General features: G+C 47.8%; 1 protein-coding gene across 3 annotated transcripts in view; it reads right to left on the bottom strand.

The window, feature by feature from the left end:
• Positions 1-20,922, bottom strand: part of TMCO4 (transmembrane and coiled-coil domains 4) — a 122,226-nt gene that overhangs the window by 90,370 nt on the left and 10,934 nt on the right. For all 3 annotated transcript variants that reach the window (XM_025366709.1, XM_025366717.1, XM_025366727.1), the window contains 4 exons: positions 18,040-18,131; positions 11,345-11,531; positions 1,417-1,591; positions 633-660 (listed from right to left, as the gene is read on the bottom strand). In XM_025366709.1, the coding sequence (XP_025222494.1) occupies positions 633-660; positions 1,417-1,591; positions 11,345-11,523 (382 nt within the window). In that variant the 5' untranslated portion in view covers positions 11,524-11,531; positions 18,040-18,131. The remainder of the gene's footprint in view (positions 1-632; positions 661-1,416; positions 1,592-11,344; positions 11,532-18,039; positions 18,132-20,922) is intronic.

Genomic DNA, 20,922 nt, shown 5'->3' on the forward strand with positions numbered 1-20,922 from the left:
GCAAAGCCGCAAAGCACACGCGCTCAGGGGTCTGTGCAAAGCCACAAAGCACACGTGCTCAGGGAGCTGCCAGAGGCCGGTATGGCAGGAGCCCCGCTGCAGGGGGACTGAAAGCAGAAGTGAGGCTGGAGCAGGACAAGGGCCAGCCCACTAGGGCCTGAGAGCCACACCAGAGGGGCTGATTTTTTCTCCTGAGTGCAGTTAGCAGGGAGGTGGTGTGGTCATGTGCGCCTTTGAAAAGAACCTCTAGCTGCCGAGTGGGGAGAAAACTGCTGGCCAGAGGCGTGGTAGGAAGGCCAGTGAGAAGGCCCTGCTGTTATCCAGGAGGGGCGACAGTGGCTCAGACCAGCGGCCTGGGTGGAGAGGGGAAGGAGCCAGATTCGAGAGTTACTGAGGAGGTAAAACCGCGGGCCTATTGCGAGGAATAAGTGAAATAAACTCTGAGAAGCATCACGCGGTCCTGGCATGAATGAAGGGCTCACCAGGTCACCAATGACATCAGGTTCCTTTCCTTCCTGAAGTCAAAAGGCCATGGGGGACCCGGCCCCAGGTGGCAGCACCTCTCACTGGCTTTGCTAGCCAAGTGTGAAGATGGGTACCCACCATTTACAGAGCTTAGAAAATCAACTTACCATCCTTGAGTGAGACGCTCAGAAGGTCCTGAGGGAGAAGACAACAGGCATCAGTGACAAAGCTGATATACGATCAGCCCGCTCATTTGACAAATATTGACTCTTACCAAGTGGCAGAACAAGACAGACAAAAAGCCACTGCCCTGGATTCCAGAGGTGAGCCAGATGATAAGCAGGCAAGCGAAGAAAGAAATACATGAGGACTTCAGGTAGTGAGATAAGGAGGGGAAGGGGCTATTTCAAATCCACGTACTTTCCCCACCAACAGTCTGTATCACAAGCTTCTATCTGCTTTAACTACAGGCAGAGCTGGTGAGTGACATGCTCAAGGGCACACAGTGAAGCTTCTGCTTCTGAAAAGAGGCACCACGGCTTAGGAGAATGTGGACTCTGAGTCAGACTACCAAGGTTCAAATCCTGGCTCCACCACTTACCAGCTGTGTGACCTTGGGCAAGTTACTTAACCTCTCTGTGTCTCAGTTTTCTCAACTACTATGAAATGGGGATGGCCCTGCTACTTACCTCATAAAGTCACTTTGAGAATTAGATGAGTTAGTTTTTGAAAAGGTTCCAGCATATAATAAGCATTGTATTAGCATAAAGTCAAGAGTAAATATTCAATAATGATAATTCAACATCAGCTATGATCATGATATGATATTACAATGACATATTTTATCTTCCAACTGCTCCACCCCACTAGAAGTGATTTTTTTAGGCTAACATTGAAAGAAAATGATTTGTTCTACTGTCCCCAGCAGCCACCACCAGGTGTTGGGTGTACCTGAATGATCACCGTCGGGTCGTCCTTCAAGATGGGGTCCTTCAGTAAAATCTGAACAAACACATCTGCTCCTTCACCTCCCAGGCCGCTCGCAAAAGCAGTCATGGTTGGCAAGACGGCTTCGGACAACTCCAGCCACTTCACCAGGCCTACCATGAACTCTGTGCAGAAGGAGCTGAAAGGCAGACATGGTCTTAGTTCCCCAGGATCCTCAGAGCTCAGCCTCCACTGGGAAGTATAGATTAGTTGTGGTCACGGATGTGAACGGCTGGCACGTGCACAACTTAGTGACTGTGATCCCTCAAATACAGAGGCAAAGACCTCATCTTGGGTGATGTGAATTTGTTTTTTGGTTTTGTTTTGAGATGGAGTTTCGCTCTTGTTGCCCAGGCTGGAGTTCAGTGGCGCAATCTCAGCTCACCCCAACTTCCACCTCCCGGGTTCAAGCAATTCTCCTGCCTCAGCCTCCTGAGTAGCTGGAACTACGGAGGTCACGGTAGGGAGATTTATTTATTTGTTTTTCAGACAGGGTCTCGCTCTGTCACCCAGGCTGGAGTGCAATGGCGCAATCACGGCTCACTGCAGCTTCAACCTCACAGGCTCAAGTGATTCTCCCACTTCAGCCTCCCGAGAAGCTGGGATTACAGACACACACCACCATGCTGGGCTAATTTTTAGCTTTTTTTTTTTTTTTTTTTTTGACACGGAGTTTTGCTCTTGTTGCCCAGGCTGGAGTGCAATGGCACAGTCTCAGCTCCCTGCAACCTCCGCCTTCCAGGTTCAAGCGATTCTCCTACCTCAGCCTCCTGAGTAGCTGGGATTATAGGCATGTGCCACCACACCCGGCTAATTTTGTATTTTTAGTAGAGACAGGATTTCACCATGTTGGCCAGGCTGGTATTAAACTCCTGACCTCAGGTGATCCACCCACCTCGGCCTCCCAAAGTGCTGGGATTACAAGTGAGCCACTGTGCCCGGCCCGGGTGATGTGGATTTTGGTTTCTTCTGTCACCAAAACTTTTATCAAAGAGGCTGATAAGCCACAGCAATGAGAACAATGGACAGTGACTGGTTGCATGCCTTGGGCCCGGGCTGTGCCAGTGGCTGAGGAATAAAGGTGACAAAACCCGGTATCTGAGGAAGTTCACAGCAGGGTGGACACTCAAGTAACCAAGTGTCCCGAGTGCTGTGTGGTACCCTAGGACAGAAGTGGAGATCAGTTCAATTGCAGCCCACAGAGGGAGCCTCGAATCCACCTGCAGAAGTGACGGCAGCCACCAGAAAAGGCTTCCCAGAGGAGGCCATCTGGTCTCCTGGACGCTGCCAAGGACATGCTTTCTGGAAATGCTGGCTGCTGTGGAAGTGGAAGAAGTGAAGGGAAGAATGCCCTCCACGTGCACTGCCACCGCCAGTCTCTGTCCATAGTGGGCATTTGAGTGCAGTCCTACAGGAGCCCCCAGGGGAGGAAGGGATGGGGCCCCTCGAGGGGAGAAGGAAGCCTTTGAGCTGAGACATAGAGGTGGGGAGCCCAGAGCATTTGGGGGGACAATGGCAAAGTCCACACCAGACTTCTGACACAGCCACCTCTGTGGAGCGGGAGTCAGCTGGGTGGCAGGTGGGCCAGGCAATGTGGGCCAGGAGAGTCACTCAGAAGGCGATTATACCACTCCCAGGAAAAGACTGACAACCAGAAACCAGGTCTGTCTCCAAAATCAGAGTCCCAGCTTGCCTCTAACCACATTGCCTTGGGACTCCAACACTGGGTTCTGCCCTGTAGGGCAGAGGCTGCACTCAGGCCTCTCAGAAACATGCAGAGCTCCCGGGTGGTGGGGGCAACATCAGGAGCCCCCTGCCCTTTCACCACGTGGCCCAGCTATCACATTCCTTAGAGTGGGGCCAGGACCTTGATGGGAGTTGTGAGGAACTTGGGTGTAAATCCCAGCCTTGGCCAGGCGCAGTGGCTCACGCCTGTAATCCCAACGCTTTGCGAAGTGGGGCCGGGTGGATCACCTGAGGTCGGGAGTTTCAGACCAGCTTGGACAACATGGTGAAATCCCATCTCTACTGAAAGTACAAAAATTAGCTGGGCATGGTGGCATGTACCTGCAGTCCCAGCTATTCAGGAGGCTGAGGCACAAGAATCGCTTGAACCCAGGGGCGGAGGTTGAAGTGAGTTGAGATCACACCACTGCACTCCAGCCTGGGTGACAGAGTGAGACTCTGTCTGAAAAATAAATGAAAATAAAAAAATAAAATAAGTATAAATAAAAATAAAAATAAAGTAACTATAAATAAAAATTTTTTAAAAAGTATAAATAAAAATAAAAAAATAAAATAAGTCCTGGCCTCACCACTGGTTGGGTTCCTGAGAAGCTGCCCTGGAATGGAAATGATTAGGGCTCCCCTTAGGATCAACACCTTGGGGAGGGAAGGGAGGAAGCGGGGCTGGGCAGAGGGAGCAGCTGAGCTGTGATACAGTCTCAAGGGAGGTCTCAGCAGCCCCTGCAGGGAGTTCTAAAGATGGGATGACCCTTCAGAACTGCCCCCAGTGGGGTGAGAGGGCCAGGCCTTTACAGCTGTGCATCAGCCAGTTACTGGATGCAGGTGCCCCAGGGAGGGGACAGAACCTCAGGCAAGGTGGCTCCCTTCAGCTGAGGCAAGCCCAAAAAGGTACAGACAGCTCAGGGCTGTGCTGGCAGCCTTGCCAGCAGCTGGGGGTGAAAGTCCTTCATTCTTGAAGCGGAATCTTAGCAGACAGCATCTTGGGACAGTGTAATGACCTCTCTGTGCCTCAGTATCCTTATCTGCAAAATGGGTTCAAGAGACCAACTTCACAAGGTTGGTTGAGGGTGAAGTGAGATGATAAATATAAAGTGCCCAAAATTGAGCCTGGCACATAGTAGAGGCTCAACTAATGTTAGCTAGCATCTTTATTTTGATTTACAAGGTGGCAGAGGGAGGCGGTGGAGGATGGCGTTAAGAGTCGGACTCTGAAGTTCAACCACTTGGGGGAGTCCTGGTTCCCCTGGAAATTGCCTTTGTGTCCTCACTTTACCTCTCAGCTTCATTTCCCCCTGAGATAACGTGGATAATAACAGGACCTGCCTCACAGGTGAGTTGGGCAGATTAAATGGCATGGTAACACTGTCTGGCACCAGTGAACCCTGGATAAATGTTAGCTACTGCTATCACAGTGATTATAATTTGCCCCACTGCAATTTACTGGGATTACCTTGGGGTGGTAATGAGGTACATATTTGGGGAGGGGATGGCTAAGTGAACTGAACATTACTTAGAGGCAGATTTATATACAGAAAGGGCTCAGGGCCAAGGGCTGCAGCATGGCCTGGCCCTGCTGTACTTGAAGAAAGTTTTGGGATCTAGAGAAGCATCTCTTAACAAGAGTGCAGGGGTAAAGAGCACAGACTGGTTCAAATCCCAGCTCTGCCACGAACTGTGTGATCTTGGACAAGTAATTTCACCCCTCTGGGCCTTAGTTTCCGTATCTGTAAAACAGTGGAGATGATAAAACCTATTTCATAGCATTGTTGAAAGTATTAACTAAGTAAGTATTTGTCATGTGCTTAGAACAATACCTGGCACCTACAAAGCACTAGATAGTAATGTGTTTCTTTCCACGGACAAATGAATTTGAAAAAATATATATGTAAAGTGCCAGCACAGCAATTTACCAAATAACAAGTCGCATTTTAAATCGGCAGGGCCTTGATAATTTCTACTAACGTGTTTGTTGGTCTAGTGGAAATACAGGAAAATCAATAGCAACAATGACAGCAGGTAACAATTGTAGAGCAACTGTCCGTCAGTCCCTGTGCTGAGAGCTTCGTACACCTTGAGTTACTTAATTCTCACCATGACCCCATGAGGAAGGGAGGTACTAGTTAAGGGAGGTACTAGTTTACCCCACTCTAGAGATAAGGAATCCTAGATCCAGAAAGGCTAAGTGACAGCTCCAGATTCAAACCTACATCTCTGGGACCCCAGAGGCTATGCATACCCACTGCAGAGGTTACCCCACTCCAGTGGTTATGTCCCTGAGCACCCACCATGCACGGGTCACTCACGGAGCAAGGGCATCGAACATCCCCTTTGATCCTACGCCATCTTACACATGGCGTGCCTGGGCTGCTGGGGTTTGTTTGTTTGTTTTTGAGACAGAGTTTCACTCTTGTTGCCCAGGCTGGAGTGCAATGGCGCGATCTCGGCTCACTGCATCCTCTGCCTCCCAGGTTCAAGCTATTCTCCTGCCTTAGCCTCCCAAGTAGCTGTGATTACAGATGTGCACCACCACGCCTATCTAATTTTGTAATTTTAGTAGAGACGAGGTTTCACCACGAGGTTTCACCATGTTGGCCAGGCTGGTCTTGAACTCCTGACCTCATGTGATCCACCCGCTTCGGCCTCTCAAAGTGCTAGGACTACAGGCATGAGCCACCGCGCCTGGCGAGGACTGCTGGTTAAATGTCTTCTCAAGGTTCTTACAGCAGGGACAGGACAAAGCCTCCCCTGGAATCCAGGCTTCCTGATTCCTACTCCAAAGCTCCTCCCATTCACCAGGGCTTAGAAAACTACAGCTAACCAGCCATATCTTGCCTGCAGCCCTTATTTGTGAATAAAGTTTTATTGAAACACAGCCAGATGCATTCCTTCACCTGCTGTCTGTGGCTGCTTTTGTGCTATCACAGCAAAGGTATGAGGAACTGTGACAGAGACTGCCAGGCCCACATGCCTAAAATAACTGGCCCTTGGCAGAAGTCATCTGTCCATCCCTGCTGTACCCCATTAATTTCTCCATGTTTGACAAATGGAATTAATTAAAGGGAACAGCATCTGTGATGCTGACAGCATGGAGGAGAAATAAATGTTTTAGAGGGTTGTTTTACATCACGTGGGGACAAAAACTGCCAGAGTGTTTTCTAAAGATTACTGAAACCAACAACATATCTGGGCTTTAAAAATACTGAGGTATTTATTTATTATTTTTACTTTTTGAGATGGAATCTCGCTCTGTCGCCCAGGCTGGCGGGTTCAAGCAATTCTCCTGCCTGAGCCACCCAAGTAGCTATGACTACAGGCTTATACCACCACTTCTGGCTAATCTTTGTATTTTTAGTAGAGACGGGGTTTCACCATGTTGGCCAGGCTGGTCTCGAACCCCTAACCTCAAGTGATCTGCCTGCCTCGGCATCCCAGAGTGCTGGGATTACAGGCATGAACTCCCACACCCGGCCAATATTGATGTTTTTTAAAAATATGTTTTGTGCATCAGAAAACAGATCAACCATGCGGAAACAACCGGCGTACTGAATGGGAAACATTCAAGAAGGAAACATTCCACGGCAAATGCTTATGGCCAGGCCACAGCCACCTGTGCTTGTAACAACGCTTGGATATTGTGGAGCAGGGGTGGGAGACTCAGGACAGTAACTCACTGCCTCATGTGCCCTCCTAAGTAGCGCCTAGTATGGGCCTGGCACACAGTCCAGATTCATAAACATTTGTTCATGGAAACAAAGTACACAAAACTCCTCCTTGGCTAGGTATTGGTTTATCAGGTAGGAGTTTCATTATTAACAAGACCAACCAACATTCGCTTGGTAGTAGTTCGGTGTCAGGATCCGCAAGGGCCATCATCACATACCCTCCTTACAATCACCCTCTTGGATGGTGTTGTCAACAGCTTCTCTGAAGCAGTAATTCCCCAGACCCCTCTTCCTGGCTGGCAGAAGATGGAGGTTGAAAACAGCAAAAGCCAGCCAGCCGTGGTGGCTCATGCCTATAATCCCAGTACTTTGGGAGGCCAAGGTGGGCAGATCACTTGAGGTCCGTCAGGAGTTCGAGACTAGCCTGGCCAACATGGTGAAACCCCGTCTCTACTAAAAATATAAAAATCAGCCAGACATGGTGGCGTGTGCCTGTAATCCCAGCTATTCAAGAAGCTGAGGCAGGAGAATTGCTTGAATCCAGGAGGCAGAGGTTGCAGTGAGCCAAGATCATACCACTGTACTCCAGCCTGGGCCACAGAATAAGACTGTCTCGAAAGAAAAGAAAAGAGAAAACAGCAAACGCCTTTATTTGTTCCCAGGCTTCCCTGTACCTGCAGGTTGGGCACGTGACAAGATCTAGCCAATGACACCAAACAAAGGCTTCTTGGGGTATTTCGGGAGCAATGTCCTCCCTGATGAGAGACTTGGGGAGAATCCGAATCCCTGCCCTCTTCCTTTCTGCCTTGGGCCTTGTCCCGTGAGGGTGTGATGTATGGAGCTGCAGCAGCTATTTTGTAATCAGGAGGGGAAGGCCAACAGAATTGTTCAGAAGCCAACCCAAAGGCCTTTTTTTTTTTTTTTTTTTTTTGAGACAGAGTCTCACTCTGTCACCCAGGCAGGAGTGCAGTGGCACGATCACAGCTCAAGGCAACCTCTGCTTCCCAGGTTCAAGTGATTCTTGTGCCTCATCCTGCCAAGTAGCTGGGATTGCAGGTGTGTGCCATCCACGGTTGGCTAATTTTTGTATTTTTAATAGATTCAGGGTTTTGCCATGTTGGCCAGGCTGGTCTTGAACTCTTGACCTCATGTGATCCACCTGCCTTGGCCTCCCAAAGTGTTGGGATTACAGCATGAGCCACTGTACCCAGCCCCAGAAACCTTTTGAGTCACTGAATCAACTCTGGAACCTTGGGATTTCTCATCAAGTGAAAAAAACAAACCTCCTGCTGTTTAAATCTCTCTTAGTGCTGTGTTCTATTACTTGTAGCCTGACTGCTAGGCATAGTGGCTCGAACCTGTAATCTCAGCTACTCAGGAAGCTGAGATGGGCGGATTGATTGAGGCCAGCCTGGGCAGCATAGTTTGACCCTATCTCTAGAAGAACAAAAAGTTAGCCAGGCATGGTGGCATGCGTCTGTAGTCCCAGCTACTCAGAAGGCTGGGGTGGGGGAAGACTGCTTGGGCCCAGGAGTTTGAGGTTACAGTGAGCTATGACTGTACCACTGTACTCCAGCCTGGGTGACTGAGTGAGACCCCATCTCTAAAAAACAAAAACGACAAAACCAAAAAGTCAAAAAACTATCCTGAGTGGTAGGAGTAAGTGTAGTATTATCTTCATTTTCTGGATGAAGAAACTAGGGCAAAGAAAGTAACTCACAGAGTTAGCAAGCAACCACTGCCATTTATTGAGTGCTTACTATGTGTTAGGCACTGAGATGTGTGCTTTGTCTACATCATCTCTTGATTGATTGATTGATTGAGACAGAGTCTTGCTCTGTCGCCCAGGCTGGAGTGCAGTGGCATGATCTTAGCTCATTGTAACCTCTGCCTCCCGGGTTCAAGCAATTCTCCTGCTTCAGCCTCCCGAGTAGCTGGGACCACAGGTGTGCACCACCATGCCTGGCTAATTTTTGTATTTTTAGTAGAGATGGGGTTTCACCATGTTGACCAGGCTGGTCTCAAACTCCTCAGCGCAGGCGATCCACCTGCCTAGGCCTCCCAAAGTGCTGGGATTACACACGTGAGCCACCGTGCCTGACTACATCATCTCATTTAATTCCTGCAATCACCCTGCAGCATGGGTATCATTAGCCCCATTCGACGGATAAATAAACTGAGGCTTAGGGAAGTTAAATAAACTGCTCGAGGTCACATGCGACTGGAATGTGGCAGAGTTAGGATTTGAACCCAGATCTGAGTCCAGAGCCTATGGACCATCTGCTTGCTTACAAAGCCAGTGTGAACCTACCTCTTCTTTTCACGAACCTTTACCAGGTATCTTTGCTATACTGAGCTGTGTGCAAGGCACTGGAAACTCTGAGATGAACAAGGTAGCTCCTGCCCTCCAAGAGCTCAGACTGGAGGGGTAGCAGGTATGGAGAGTTCCTACGCAGTGTGATGGTTGCAGAGATGGGTCCCTGGGCACACAGGTGGAACAATGCCCTGGTCTGGAGGACAGATAAGGGAAGGCGTCCTGGAGGTGACCCCCAAGGAGTTAAGTATGTTCAACTGTTTAGTCCAGTGGAGAGACAAAGACAGAAAAACAAAAACCCCAAACAGCTAAGACCCAAGGCATAAGCGAACTTTACTCATGCGGGACCACTGAGTGTAGGTGGGGGCCATGTCTTGAAAACACTGCAGATGCAAGAGTTTCTCACCATCTCCTGGCCCCAATCTTGTGCTCCCTGTCCTAGTAACGGTTATCTCTGTGCGCCTACACTCTCTTCCCCCTCTGAACCTTTGGAGCCCTAGTGAACTCCTGCCTGTGCCTCACCCGCCACACTCAACCTCTTCCCAAGTCAACTCCACTCTCCCTGAGAAAAGTCTGTCCCATCGGTGTCTTCTCTCCACCACTCAGTCATTGTCCTGGTTCCCCTGGACGACTCCGCTGGCCTCCTAACTGGCTCCCTCCTGCCTCCATACTCTCTCCTCTAGAATTTTTTAAGGTCAAAGCCCATGCTCTTAACAGTTCTGCTATTCTGACTCCAAATATGTGATTTAAACACACACATGGGGCCGGGCGCGGTGGCTCAAGCCTGTAATCCCAACACTTTGGGAGGCCGAGACGGGCGGATCACGAGGTCAGGAGATCGAGACCTGGCTAACACAGTGAAACTCTGTCTCTACTAAAAAATACAAAAAACTAGCCGGGCGAGGTGGCGGGCTAGCCTGTAGTCCCAGCTACTCAGGAGGCTGAGGCAGGAGAATGGCGTAAACCCGGGAGGCAGAGCTTGCAGTGAGCTGACGTCCGGCCACTGCACTCCAGCCTGGGCGACAGCCTGGGCGATTTATTTTTTTTTTCTGTCTCAAAATAAATAAATAAATAAATAAATAAATAAATAAATAAATAAATAAATAAAATAAACACACACATAGGAGACACTGTCAATGATAGAGATGAAATATAACAGTGTCATTCTTTTGCTCCCACGACCCCCTATTTAAATCCATTACAGCACTCACTCATCTGTATCTGTCTGCTGTTACAATCAGCCATCTGGGCACCCCCACCTGGATGTAAGCACCTTGAAGGCAGGAGTCGGGCCTCATTTATCTTTGTTTACTCCACAGGGCCATGTGCTACACCCAGCACATGGTAGAGGCTCAACAAATGCATGTTTCATGAATGAATAAATATTAATATCTTATCCCTTCCTGGACAGTGTCCTACTTGATTGGGGGATGGTATCTGTCTCATTCACATTTACCCTCCATGTACTTCAAATCATACCTGGCATACAGTAGGTGCTCAAAAAATACTTGGTGAACATATAAATGAGTGAATAACCGAACAAGGGGATGTCTTATCCCCCTACCAGACTGTGAGTTCCTTAGAGCAGCAGTCCCCAACCTTTTTGGCACCAGGGACTGGTTTCAGGGAAGATGATTTTTCCAGGGACCCGGCACGGGTAGGGTTCAGGATGAAACTGTTCCACCTCAGATCATCAGGCGTTAGTTAGATTCTCATAAGGAGCGTGCAACCTAGATCCCTTGCACGCGCAGTTCACGATAGGGTTTGAGCTTCTATGAGAAACTAATGCTGCCACAACTCAACCTCTCTGCGCTTAGATTTCTTCATCTACAGATGGGACCAGACAGTATGTACCTGGAAGAGCTTTGTCAGTAGCAAAGGACACAGCCCATGTGGCTTAGTATTGATAAAATGCTTAGAACAGGAGGCAGAGGTCAGGCAGTCATTCCTGCTCGCCCACGGCTCACCTCCTGCTGTGCGGCCAGGTTCCTAACAGGTTACAGACCAGTACTGGTCCACGGCCTGGCGGTTAGAGACCCCTGCCTTAGAGGCAAGGACAATGACTTGCCCCTCTCTGCATTGCCTCATGGTGCCTGGCAGGCTGTTTGGCTGTCCGTAATTGTTCCCCTGAAGAAGCATGACCTTCCCTCTGTGAGACAGAAGAACTCACCTGTGTTCGGGTTCAGGAAATAGCTGGGACAGGGAGATGCCACAGAGGGCAGCATAGGCGAAGCGGTTGGCCTCAGTCAGCTCCCGGCCCATGGGCAGGTGTGGCTCCCCCTCTGCAGTGGGTTCAGCTACCAGAGGCCGCTGAGGCAGCTTCTGGCATGGCCTGTTCCACGTGGCCATTCCCAGCCCTGCAGGAAAAAATTTCCAGTGAGAAATGCTTCCAGAGGTAAGCCAAGGTTACTTAAGCATGACACAGAACTTACAAACCATAAAAGGCTGATAAAGTAGGCATCATTAAAATGAAGAACTTCTTTTCATCACCTTTAGGAGAGTGAAAACACACACTACAGACCGGGATGGAGGGAGGGATCTTCAATATGTGTATCCACAAAGGTCTACACACAGTATCCAAACAACTAACTCCAATAAGCCATTAAGAAAAAGAAATGAAGCAAATTTAAAAATGGGCAAAAGACTGGAATAGATACTTCATAAAAGATATTCCACAGTGAGCCGAGATTGCGCCACTGCACTCCAGCCTGGGTGACAGAGCAAGATTCCATCTCAAAAAAAAAAAAAGATATTCCTTAGGCCAGGCATGGTGGCTCACACCTCTAATCCTAGCACTTTTGGAAGCTGAAGTAGAAGGATTGATTGGGCCCAGGAGTTCAAGACCAGCCAAGACAACATAGTGAGACTCCATCTCTACAGAAAAATAAAATAAAAGAATTAGCTTTTATTTTAAATAAAATGGTGGCACATGCCTGTAGTTCCAGCTACTTAGGAGGCTAAGGTGAGAGGATCGCTTGAGCCTAGGATTCGAGGCTGCAATAAGCTATGATCATTGCACTCCAGCCTGGGCTACAGAATGAAACCTGTCTCTTAAAAAAAAAAAACAAAAAAATCCCAATAGCCAATAAGTATGAAAAGATGTTCAACATCGTTAGTCATCAGAGAAATGGAAAATAAAATCCCAATGAGACACTACCACTTACCTGTCAGAATAGCTAAAACTAAAAAGCCTGAGAATACCAAATGCTGGTGAGGATGAAGAACAAACAGAACTTTCTTTTCTTTTTTTCTTTCTTTTGAGACGGAGTCTCGCTCTGTCGCCCAGGCTGGAGTGCAGTGGCGCGATCTCGGCTCGCTGCAATGTCCACCTCCCGGGTTCACGCCATTCTCCTGCGTCAGCCTCCTGAGTAGCTGGGACTACAGGCGCCCGCCACTGCGCCCAGCGAATTTTTTGTATTTTTAGTAGAAACGGCATTTCACTGTGTTAGCCAGGATGGTCTTGATCTCCTGACGTCGTGATCCGCCCGCCTCGGCCTCCCAAAGTGCTGGGATTACAGGCGTGAGCCACCGCGCTTGGCCACAAACAGAACTTTCATATACTGCTGGTGGGATTGTACATCGGTACAACTATATGAAAATGGTATGACAATATCCCCTAAAGCTAAACATACGTCTTCCCTATGCTCTGGCAATTCCACTCCTGAGAAATGAGGACTTATGTCACCAAAAGACACATACATGAATGCTCACAGCAACTTCATTCACAATAGTCGCAAACTGGTAACAACCCACATGACTATCACAGTAGAATGGATAAATGGTCATATTCACACTGAAACATTACACAGCAATGAAAAAGGAATGAACTACAGCAAACATGAGTGAATCTCAGACAAAATGATACACAGAAAACCATTCACGACAGAGTACCTACCATGGGATTCCCTTTACATGAAACTGAAGAATGGTAAACCCAACGTATGGTGATGGAAGTCAGATGAGGGGTTACATGTGGGAGGGAGTATTGGCTCAGAAGGGGTGCAAAGAAGGTTTCTGGGTGGAGTAAATGATCTCTATCTTGACCTGGGTGGTTGTTACATGGGTATAAATATATTTGAAACTTCCCTGAGCTATATAGTTAAGATTTATGCACTTTGTGTATGGTACACCTCAAAGGAAGGAAGGAAGGAAGAAGGAAAGAAGGGAGGAAGGTCTCCTCTTTGTTCTCCTCCTTCTTTTCCTTCCCTCCATTCTTTCCTTCCTTCCCAGGGGCAGAAGGGAAAGGGAGGAGAAGAGTAGGAAGAGCAGGGAGAGAAGAGGAGAGAGGGGACACGCCACAAAGGCATCTGAGAAGGAGAAAGAACACTGGGAGCCACCAGGAAGGGTACAGGGAAGGGTGCCAGCCTCTACTGTAGGGGATCAAGGATATGAACGCAGGCTCAGGACCAGACAGACCTGGGTGTGAAAACAAGCACCGCCACTTAGCAGATGTGGGACCCTGGGCAACTCAACCTCTCTGTACTTAGATTTCTTCACCTACAGATGGAACCATATGGTATCTACCTAGAAGAGATGTGTCAGCAGTAAAGGACACAGCCCTGTGGCTTAGTATTCGTGAAGTGCTTAGAATGGAGTCTGGCACAGGGTTCGTGCTATATAAATGCTTGGCTAAAAAATAAATGCACAAAATGATCAACAAACAAGTAAAAACCTTGGCATGGTGCCTGGCACACAGCGAAGGTTTAATACTAACAAGACCTAACATTACTGAGTCATTACTGGGTGCAGGGTACCGGGGTTGCAATTTTAACATGCATTGTCTCAGCAGACTCTATGAGGCAGGTAGGACTGTAATGTTCAGTCTGCAAATTAGGAAACAGGCTCAGAGAAGTAACTGGGCTCCCCTCACACAGCTAATCAATGGCAGACAGATAGGGCCCAAAGATAGAACTGTTGGCCACCAACTCTGTTTTAAATATTCATCACATGGCCAGGAGCCTTCTAGCTCCATAACCATACTCCATACTGTTCTTGGTTCATAAGTTTGTTCCCATCTAGCTGAGCAACAAAAATTTTTGTTCTCAAAATATTACTTCTGTAGAGGAGTTATTTAAAAGTCTGTCTACAATTAATATTTCATTTATTTTCAAAACAACCCTGAGGTAGTTAAAAGCAACAAACCAACACTTTTACAGCACATAACTGTTTGCAAAGCATTTTCCAATCCGCTTAATTCTTACAACTACCATGTAAAGTTAAGTTGGACATGAACCATTATGATTTCCTCTTATCACCGAGGAACAGGCTTAAAATGATCAAGCAATTTCCCCAAAGTTACACAGTAACTGATGAGATCCAAACCAGACTTTTGACTCCAAACCTTGAGCTCTTTCCTCTACACCAGCACAGGGATCTTCCTTCCCCTATTTCAGATGGAGAAACGAAGGCCCAGAGAGGTTAAGACCTTGCTGAAAGTCACCCAGCAAGACTGGCCTCAATGGTTGCTCCAGGAACCCACATTTGAGATTCGCAGCAAATTTCCCTGGCTCAGAAGGTCAGCTCAGACCATGGCGGTGGAAACAGGGGGAACAGCATAAACCATGAACTGAGGGCAGTGCCAAGGGCAGCACTAGCCTGATGTCAGCAGGTCAACAATTTCCACTATATTTAATCAACTCCATGTGCCACTTGGAGGCTGTATTGATTGTACCTATTACTCAGAGGAGCCTAAGGTAGTATTTTACTAGACTGGTATCTGGGGAGCCCCACACCAGTTCTTAGCTCAATAATAAACAGCTTTCTGATAAGAGAAGGGTGAGCTGGCCTACTTCTAACCACAGAGGTATGAGGATGTGTCTAGTGTACAAAAGGCTAAGCTCAGGCTGGGCGTGGCGGTAGCTCGTGTCTATAATCCCAGCACTTTGGGAGGCCGAGGCGGGTGAATCACTTGAGGTCAGGAGTCTGAGACCAGCCTGGCCAACATAGTGAAACCCCATCTCTACTAAAAGTACAAAAATTAGTGGCTGGGTGCAGTGGCTCACGCCTGTAATCCCAGTACTTTGGGAGGCCGAGGCGGGTGGATCATGAGGTCAGGAGATCGAGACCATCCTGGCTAAAATGGTGAAACCCCGTCTCTACCAAAAATACAAAAAATTAGCCGGGCGTGGTGGCGGGCGCCTGTAGTCCCAGCTACTCCTGGAGGCTGAGGCAGGAGAATGGCATGAACCCGGGAGGCGGAGCTTGCAGTGAGCCGAGATCGCGCCACTGCACTCCAGCCTGGACGACGAGCGAGATTCCGTCTCAAAGAAAAAAAAAAAAATTAGCTGGGCATGGTGGGGTGTGCCTATAATCCCAGCTACTCAGGAGGCTGAGGCAGGAGAATCACCTAAATCTGGGAGGCAGAGGTTGCAGTGAGCTGAGATTGTGCCACTGCACTCCAGTCTGGGCAACAGAGTGAGACTCCATCTAACAAAATAATAATAATAAAGCTAAACTCTGACCAAATTCATTCATTCATTCAACACAATTTCTCCTGATGCCCTACAATGCATTCTCTACATAGTGGCCTCAGTGACCTTTTTGCCACATGGACCAATCATGTCACTAGGTTGCTTAAAAGCCTGCAAAGGCCTCCCATTACATCAGGATAAATCCCAGTCCTGGTATGATGGCCTAAGAGGGGTGTCCAATCTTTCGGCTTTCCTGGACCACACTGGAAGAAGAACTGGTTTGGGCCACACGTAAAATACACTAACACTAATGATAGCTGAGGAGCTAAAAAAAAATTGCAAGAAAACCTCATAATGTTTTAAGAAAGTTTACGAATTTGTGTTGGGCCACATTCAAAGCTGTCCTGGGCTGCATGCGGCCCACAGGCCGAAGATTGGACAAGCTTAAAAGTCCTGTGCAATCCAGTTGCTGCCTGCCACTAAACTCCATCTCATGTCCCCACACCGGTCTCGTTCACTATGCCACACTGGCTGTCTTTCTGCTCGTCCCCTTCAGGCCCTTGCACCTGCCACTCTCCCCGCCAGGAACACCCTTCCCTGACCATCACATCATCTGGCCTCAGCCCAGACGTCACCACCTCTGAGAGACCTTCCCTGACCACCCAGGCTACAGTATTAGATTGGTGCAAATTAATAGCAAGACCCACAGTTACTTTTGCACCAACCTAATATCTCTGTCTTTCTATCCCAGCACCCTCTTCTATTTTTATCATACTCATTCTTATCTAAAATAATGTTTTTTTTAAAAAATTATTTCTTTACCTGTGTATACAAATAGTATAGAAGTTTCTTAAGGCAGTTCCCTAGTTGTTTTTTTACTGCCACACCCCTAGCTTTCTGGACAGGCCCTGGATCACTGTAGGCATTCAGGAAATACTTGCTGGATGAATGAAGAGGGGGCTAGGATGTGGGAAGCCCTGTTCTGGGCCTTAGGGCAGATCAGAGGATGAAACTGACAAGTTCCCTGCTCTTAAGGGGCTGACATTCTGGTGGGAGACAGGCAATAATATGCCAATACATAATGACAAAGCGACCTAAGTTGGTCAAGGTCACAGAGCTAATAAGCGGTAGAACCAAGACACACACTCAGGAGGTCTGGCTGCAGAATCCATGCCCTCAGCAGCCCACTCAACACATAGGTAAACATTCCTTCAGGAAGTGGTCAGGGGAGGAACAGTTAGGCAGGGTGAGGGGATATGAAGTGATGGGGTGAAGTGGGGTTGGCTAATATACGTGGATGAAAGGTGTCATTCCAGCAGAGGCCTGCAGAAGTCACAGGATGGGTGGAGAGGTATTCCTTAGAGGAAACAGTATGGTGGTAGAGACAGACAAATACACAGACAATGGTGGCTGGACACAGTGGCTCATGCCTGTAATCCCAGAGCTTTTGGAGGCTGAGGCAGAAGGACTGGAGGAGCCTGGGCAACAAAGCGAGACTCTGTCTCTACAAAAATAATAATAATTTAAAAATTAGCCAGGCATGGTGGAGCATGCCTGTGGCCCCAGCTACTCAAGAGGTTGAGGCAGGAGGATCGCTTAAGTCCAGGAGTCTGAGGAAGTTGAGGCTGCAGTGAGCCGTGATCACACTATTGCACTCCAGCCTGGTGACAAAGCAAGACCCTGTCTCTCAAAGAAAAACAAACCAAAACAAACAGAAAAAACAGACAGTGACAATCCGTGTGATAAACACCGTGACAGGGGAAACATGAGAGACAGAGGGATCCCAAGACGGGGACCCTGAACCCGGCACTGGCTCCCTGGAGAAGGTGATGGTAAAGCTGAGACCTGAACAAGGAGTGAATCAGACAGGGGTGGGGTGGGCACATCTTTGACAAAGGGAAAAGCATGTGGCAAGACCCAGAGGTAGAGGAGAAATGCTTTTGAAGAACAAAAAGATGTTTGGTGCAGCCAGGGCTTGGACAATGGGTGGGCATGAAGAAATGAGGTGGGAGTGGAAGCTGCCAAGGGCTGCCGCAGGCAGGGCCAAGTTCGTCTCACTAAGGAGTTAGGCTTCCTTGTAAAGGCAACGGCCACGCGGGAGGCTGAATGAGGGTGCATGGAACCTCTTGGTACTATATTTGCAACTTGCCGCGAGCCTATAATTATTTTAAAATAAAAAGTTTTAAAAAAAGTAGTGGAACATCTCTATAGAATTTTAAAAACCTTTTCTTGAGGCAAAAGTAAATTATCAATGAATATTGACCTCTTAAGGGGTTAATGAATCTAATAAACATGTATTAGCCCTCCTACAGTGGTGACTAAGCCAGGCACAAAAAGACCCCCCATTGGGGAGATTATATTCTAGAGAGGGAGACAGAAAATGTAAACTCAGAAAGAAGACCATTTTAAATCATAACAAGGGGCTTCTGAAGGAAAAGAAACCTTCAGTACTTACCCAGATTTCAAGAAACAGCCGTGGGCCTCTCTCTGTTTGAAGACGGGCTGCTCAGGTTCTGGATGGTTCTTCGGAGAAATATGCAAATTGCCCTGTGGGAGCAAACCAGAAAAACCAGCCGGTGGGTCCACAGAGTGTGGGATCTGGGGAAGGCTACAGCAGAGGGAGCTGGCTGGTTCGCTAAAGCTCAGGGGAGCCTGGCACTGCACCGTCGCTCCTCTGGGCCCTTGCCCTGTACGTTCCTCGATGTGCGATGCTCTTCTCAGCAGAGTGGTAAGGCAGGCAGCTACCACTGCTGAGCACTCACCATGTGCCCCACACAGCCCTGCCACTTTCCATGGATTGTCTCATTGAATGTCCTTGTTCAACTCCTTGTACCTTGAGCTGTGGTCACTGCATCCAGCTCCTGGGCAGGCATCCTGTCACCTCCACATCTGTACCTGGTGCCTAACCACAGAGTGTGCACTCAGAAAATGCCAGTTATATGAACTGAGGAATGAATTAGCTTTTAGGCTTAAGCAAGAGCTAGATTTTCCTATTTTTCTCCCTAAAGGCGCTCCCGTTCTCACACACCAATGGAGCATCAGATGGGGAAGGGAGGTGGACGAAGGGCCAAGCATCTGGAATTACCCAAAGGAGGTCTTAGGACCCAAAATCTGGGTCCCCCAAAATTTCAAATAATTTGAGCTTCATCCTTAGTGCCATTTTCTTTTTCTTTTTTTTTTTTTTGAGATAGAGTTTGGCTGTGCCGCCTAGGCTGGAGTGCAGTGGTGCCATTTCGGCTCACTGCAACCTCTGCCTCCTGGGTTCAAGTGATTCTTGTGCCTCAGCCTCCTGAGTAGCTGGAATCACAGGCGCGCACCACCATGCCTGGCTAATTTTTCATATTTTCAGTAGAGACGGGGTTTTGCCATGTTGCCCAGGCTGGTCTTGAACTCCTGAGCTCAGGCAATCTGCCCGCCTCAGCCTCCCAAAGTGCTAGGATTACAGGCGTGAGCCACTGCACCCAGTCCTTAGTGCCATTTTCAATGCCAGTGAAAATAATATTTTTTACTTTTTTAAGCCTCAGTGGGGTTTGTATTAAGTTATCAGTGGGAATGCCCTTCTCCTAGAGGTTGCCTTCTTCCCTGGCATGAGAATGAACCTGTACTGTGCCTAAAAATTGAATATTCACACTATGAGTCCAATCATGTTAAAACAATGGGGAGGAGAAAAATGACTGGAAGAACATCCTCCAAAATTATCTCTGAATTGCCATTCAGAGATACCAGAGACTTTCCTGTATTTCCCCTAAATTTTCTGCCATAAATTCGCATTGCTTTTGAACTCTCTAGAAAGCTATTTTGTGCAGGTCTCTATCCGTAGAGAGGACACTGTTTGGACATGCACCAGGATGCCGGCAGTGGCTAACTCCAGGTAGGCAGAGACCCGGATTGGATTCTGGATGATTTTAATTTTTTCTTTATATATCTGTGTTTTATGAATTATTAACAATAAGTGTTGATTTTGAGATCGGAAAAAAAATAATTTAAAATTACAACATGCTGCACTGGTGCCAGTTCATACCAGCTGGTGACAATCAGTTCTGTGCTTCTCCATCCAACCCTGTGTCCGGTGACGCTGGCATGTTGGGAATATTTACATCACAGAAATCGGCAAATGCTACATATCCGGGATAATTTTGTTCTAGAGAGATGGTAGACCAGAATTCGACTGAATATACAATATGACTCTAGTTCTGTTTTTAAAACATGTTTCGGCTGGGTGCGGTGGCTCATGCCTGGAATCCCAGCACTTTGGGAGGCTAAGGCAGGCGGATCACGAGGTCAGGAGATCGAGACCATCCTGGCTAACAAATGCCATCTCTACTAAAAATACAGAAAATTAGCCAGGCGTGGTGGTGGGCACCTGTAGTCCCAGTTACTTGGGAGGCTGAGGCAGGAGAATGGTGTGAACCTAGGACGCGGAGCTTGCAGTGAGCCAAGATCACACCACTGCACTCCAGTCTGGGTGACAGAGTAAGACTCTGTCTCAAAAAAAAAAAAAAAAAAAAATTAAATTAAAAAACAAACAAACATGTTTCAGCCAGGTGTGGTGGCTCACGTCTGTAATATCAACACTTTGGGAGGCCGAGGCAGGCAGATCACCTGAGGTCAGGAGCTCGAGACCAGCCTGGCCAACATGGCAAAATCCCATCTCTACTAAAAATATAAAAATTAGCTGGGTGTGGTGGTTCATGCCTGTAATCCCAGCTACTCAGGAGGCTGATACAGGAGAATTGCTAGAAACCAGGAGGCAGAGAATGCAGTGAGCCAAGACTGCATCACTGTATCCAGCCTGGGTGACAGAGTCAGACTCTGTCTCAAATAAATAAATAAATAACGATAAAAAATAAAACATGTTTCACAGAGCAAAAAGATCAGAAGGAAATACATCAAAATGTTTATGATCATTATCTGTTGGTTGGTGGGGCTGAGGGACTAGAGGTGATTGGTTTCTGTTCTTTTTATTTTTCTATATTTTTAGCATTTCTGTCATAAGCTTATTGGTGCTTTTATAATGTAAAAAAAAAAAATATATAAACTTTTAATCAGAAATAATTCTGGCCTCTTGATCCTTAGAAGGGGAGTGTTTTATCTCAGAAAGCCCTGGGCCCATGTGGCCCAGCCAAGTCAGTGGGGGTGAGTTCACAGTTAAGTCCCACACATTTGACCAACAGATCTTGTCAGTAAGAAAAAGAGGCCGGGCGCAGTGGCTCACGCCTGTAATCCCAGCACTTTGGGAGGCCGAGGATGGATCTCTTGAACCCAGGAGTTCAAGACCAGCCTGGACAACATGGCAAAACCCCATCTCTACAACAAATACAAAAATTAGTCAGGCATG

This window comes from Theropithecus gelada, chromosome 1, assembly GCF_003255815.1.
Source record: "Theropithecus gelada isolate Dixy chromosome 1, Tgel_1.0, whole genome shotgun sequence".
Lineage (NCBI taxonomy): Eukaryota > Metazoa > Chordata > Mammalia > Primates > Cercopithecidae > Theropithecus > Theropithecus gelada.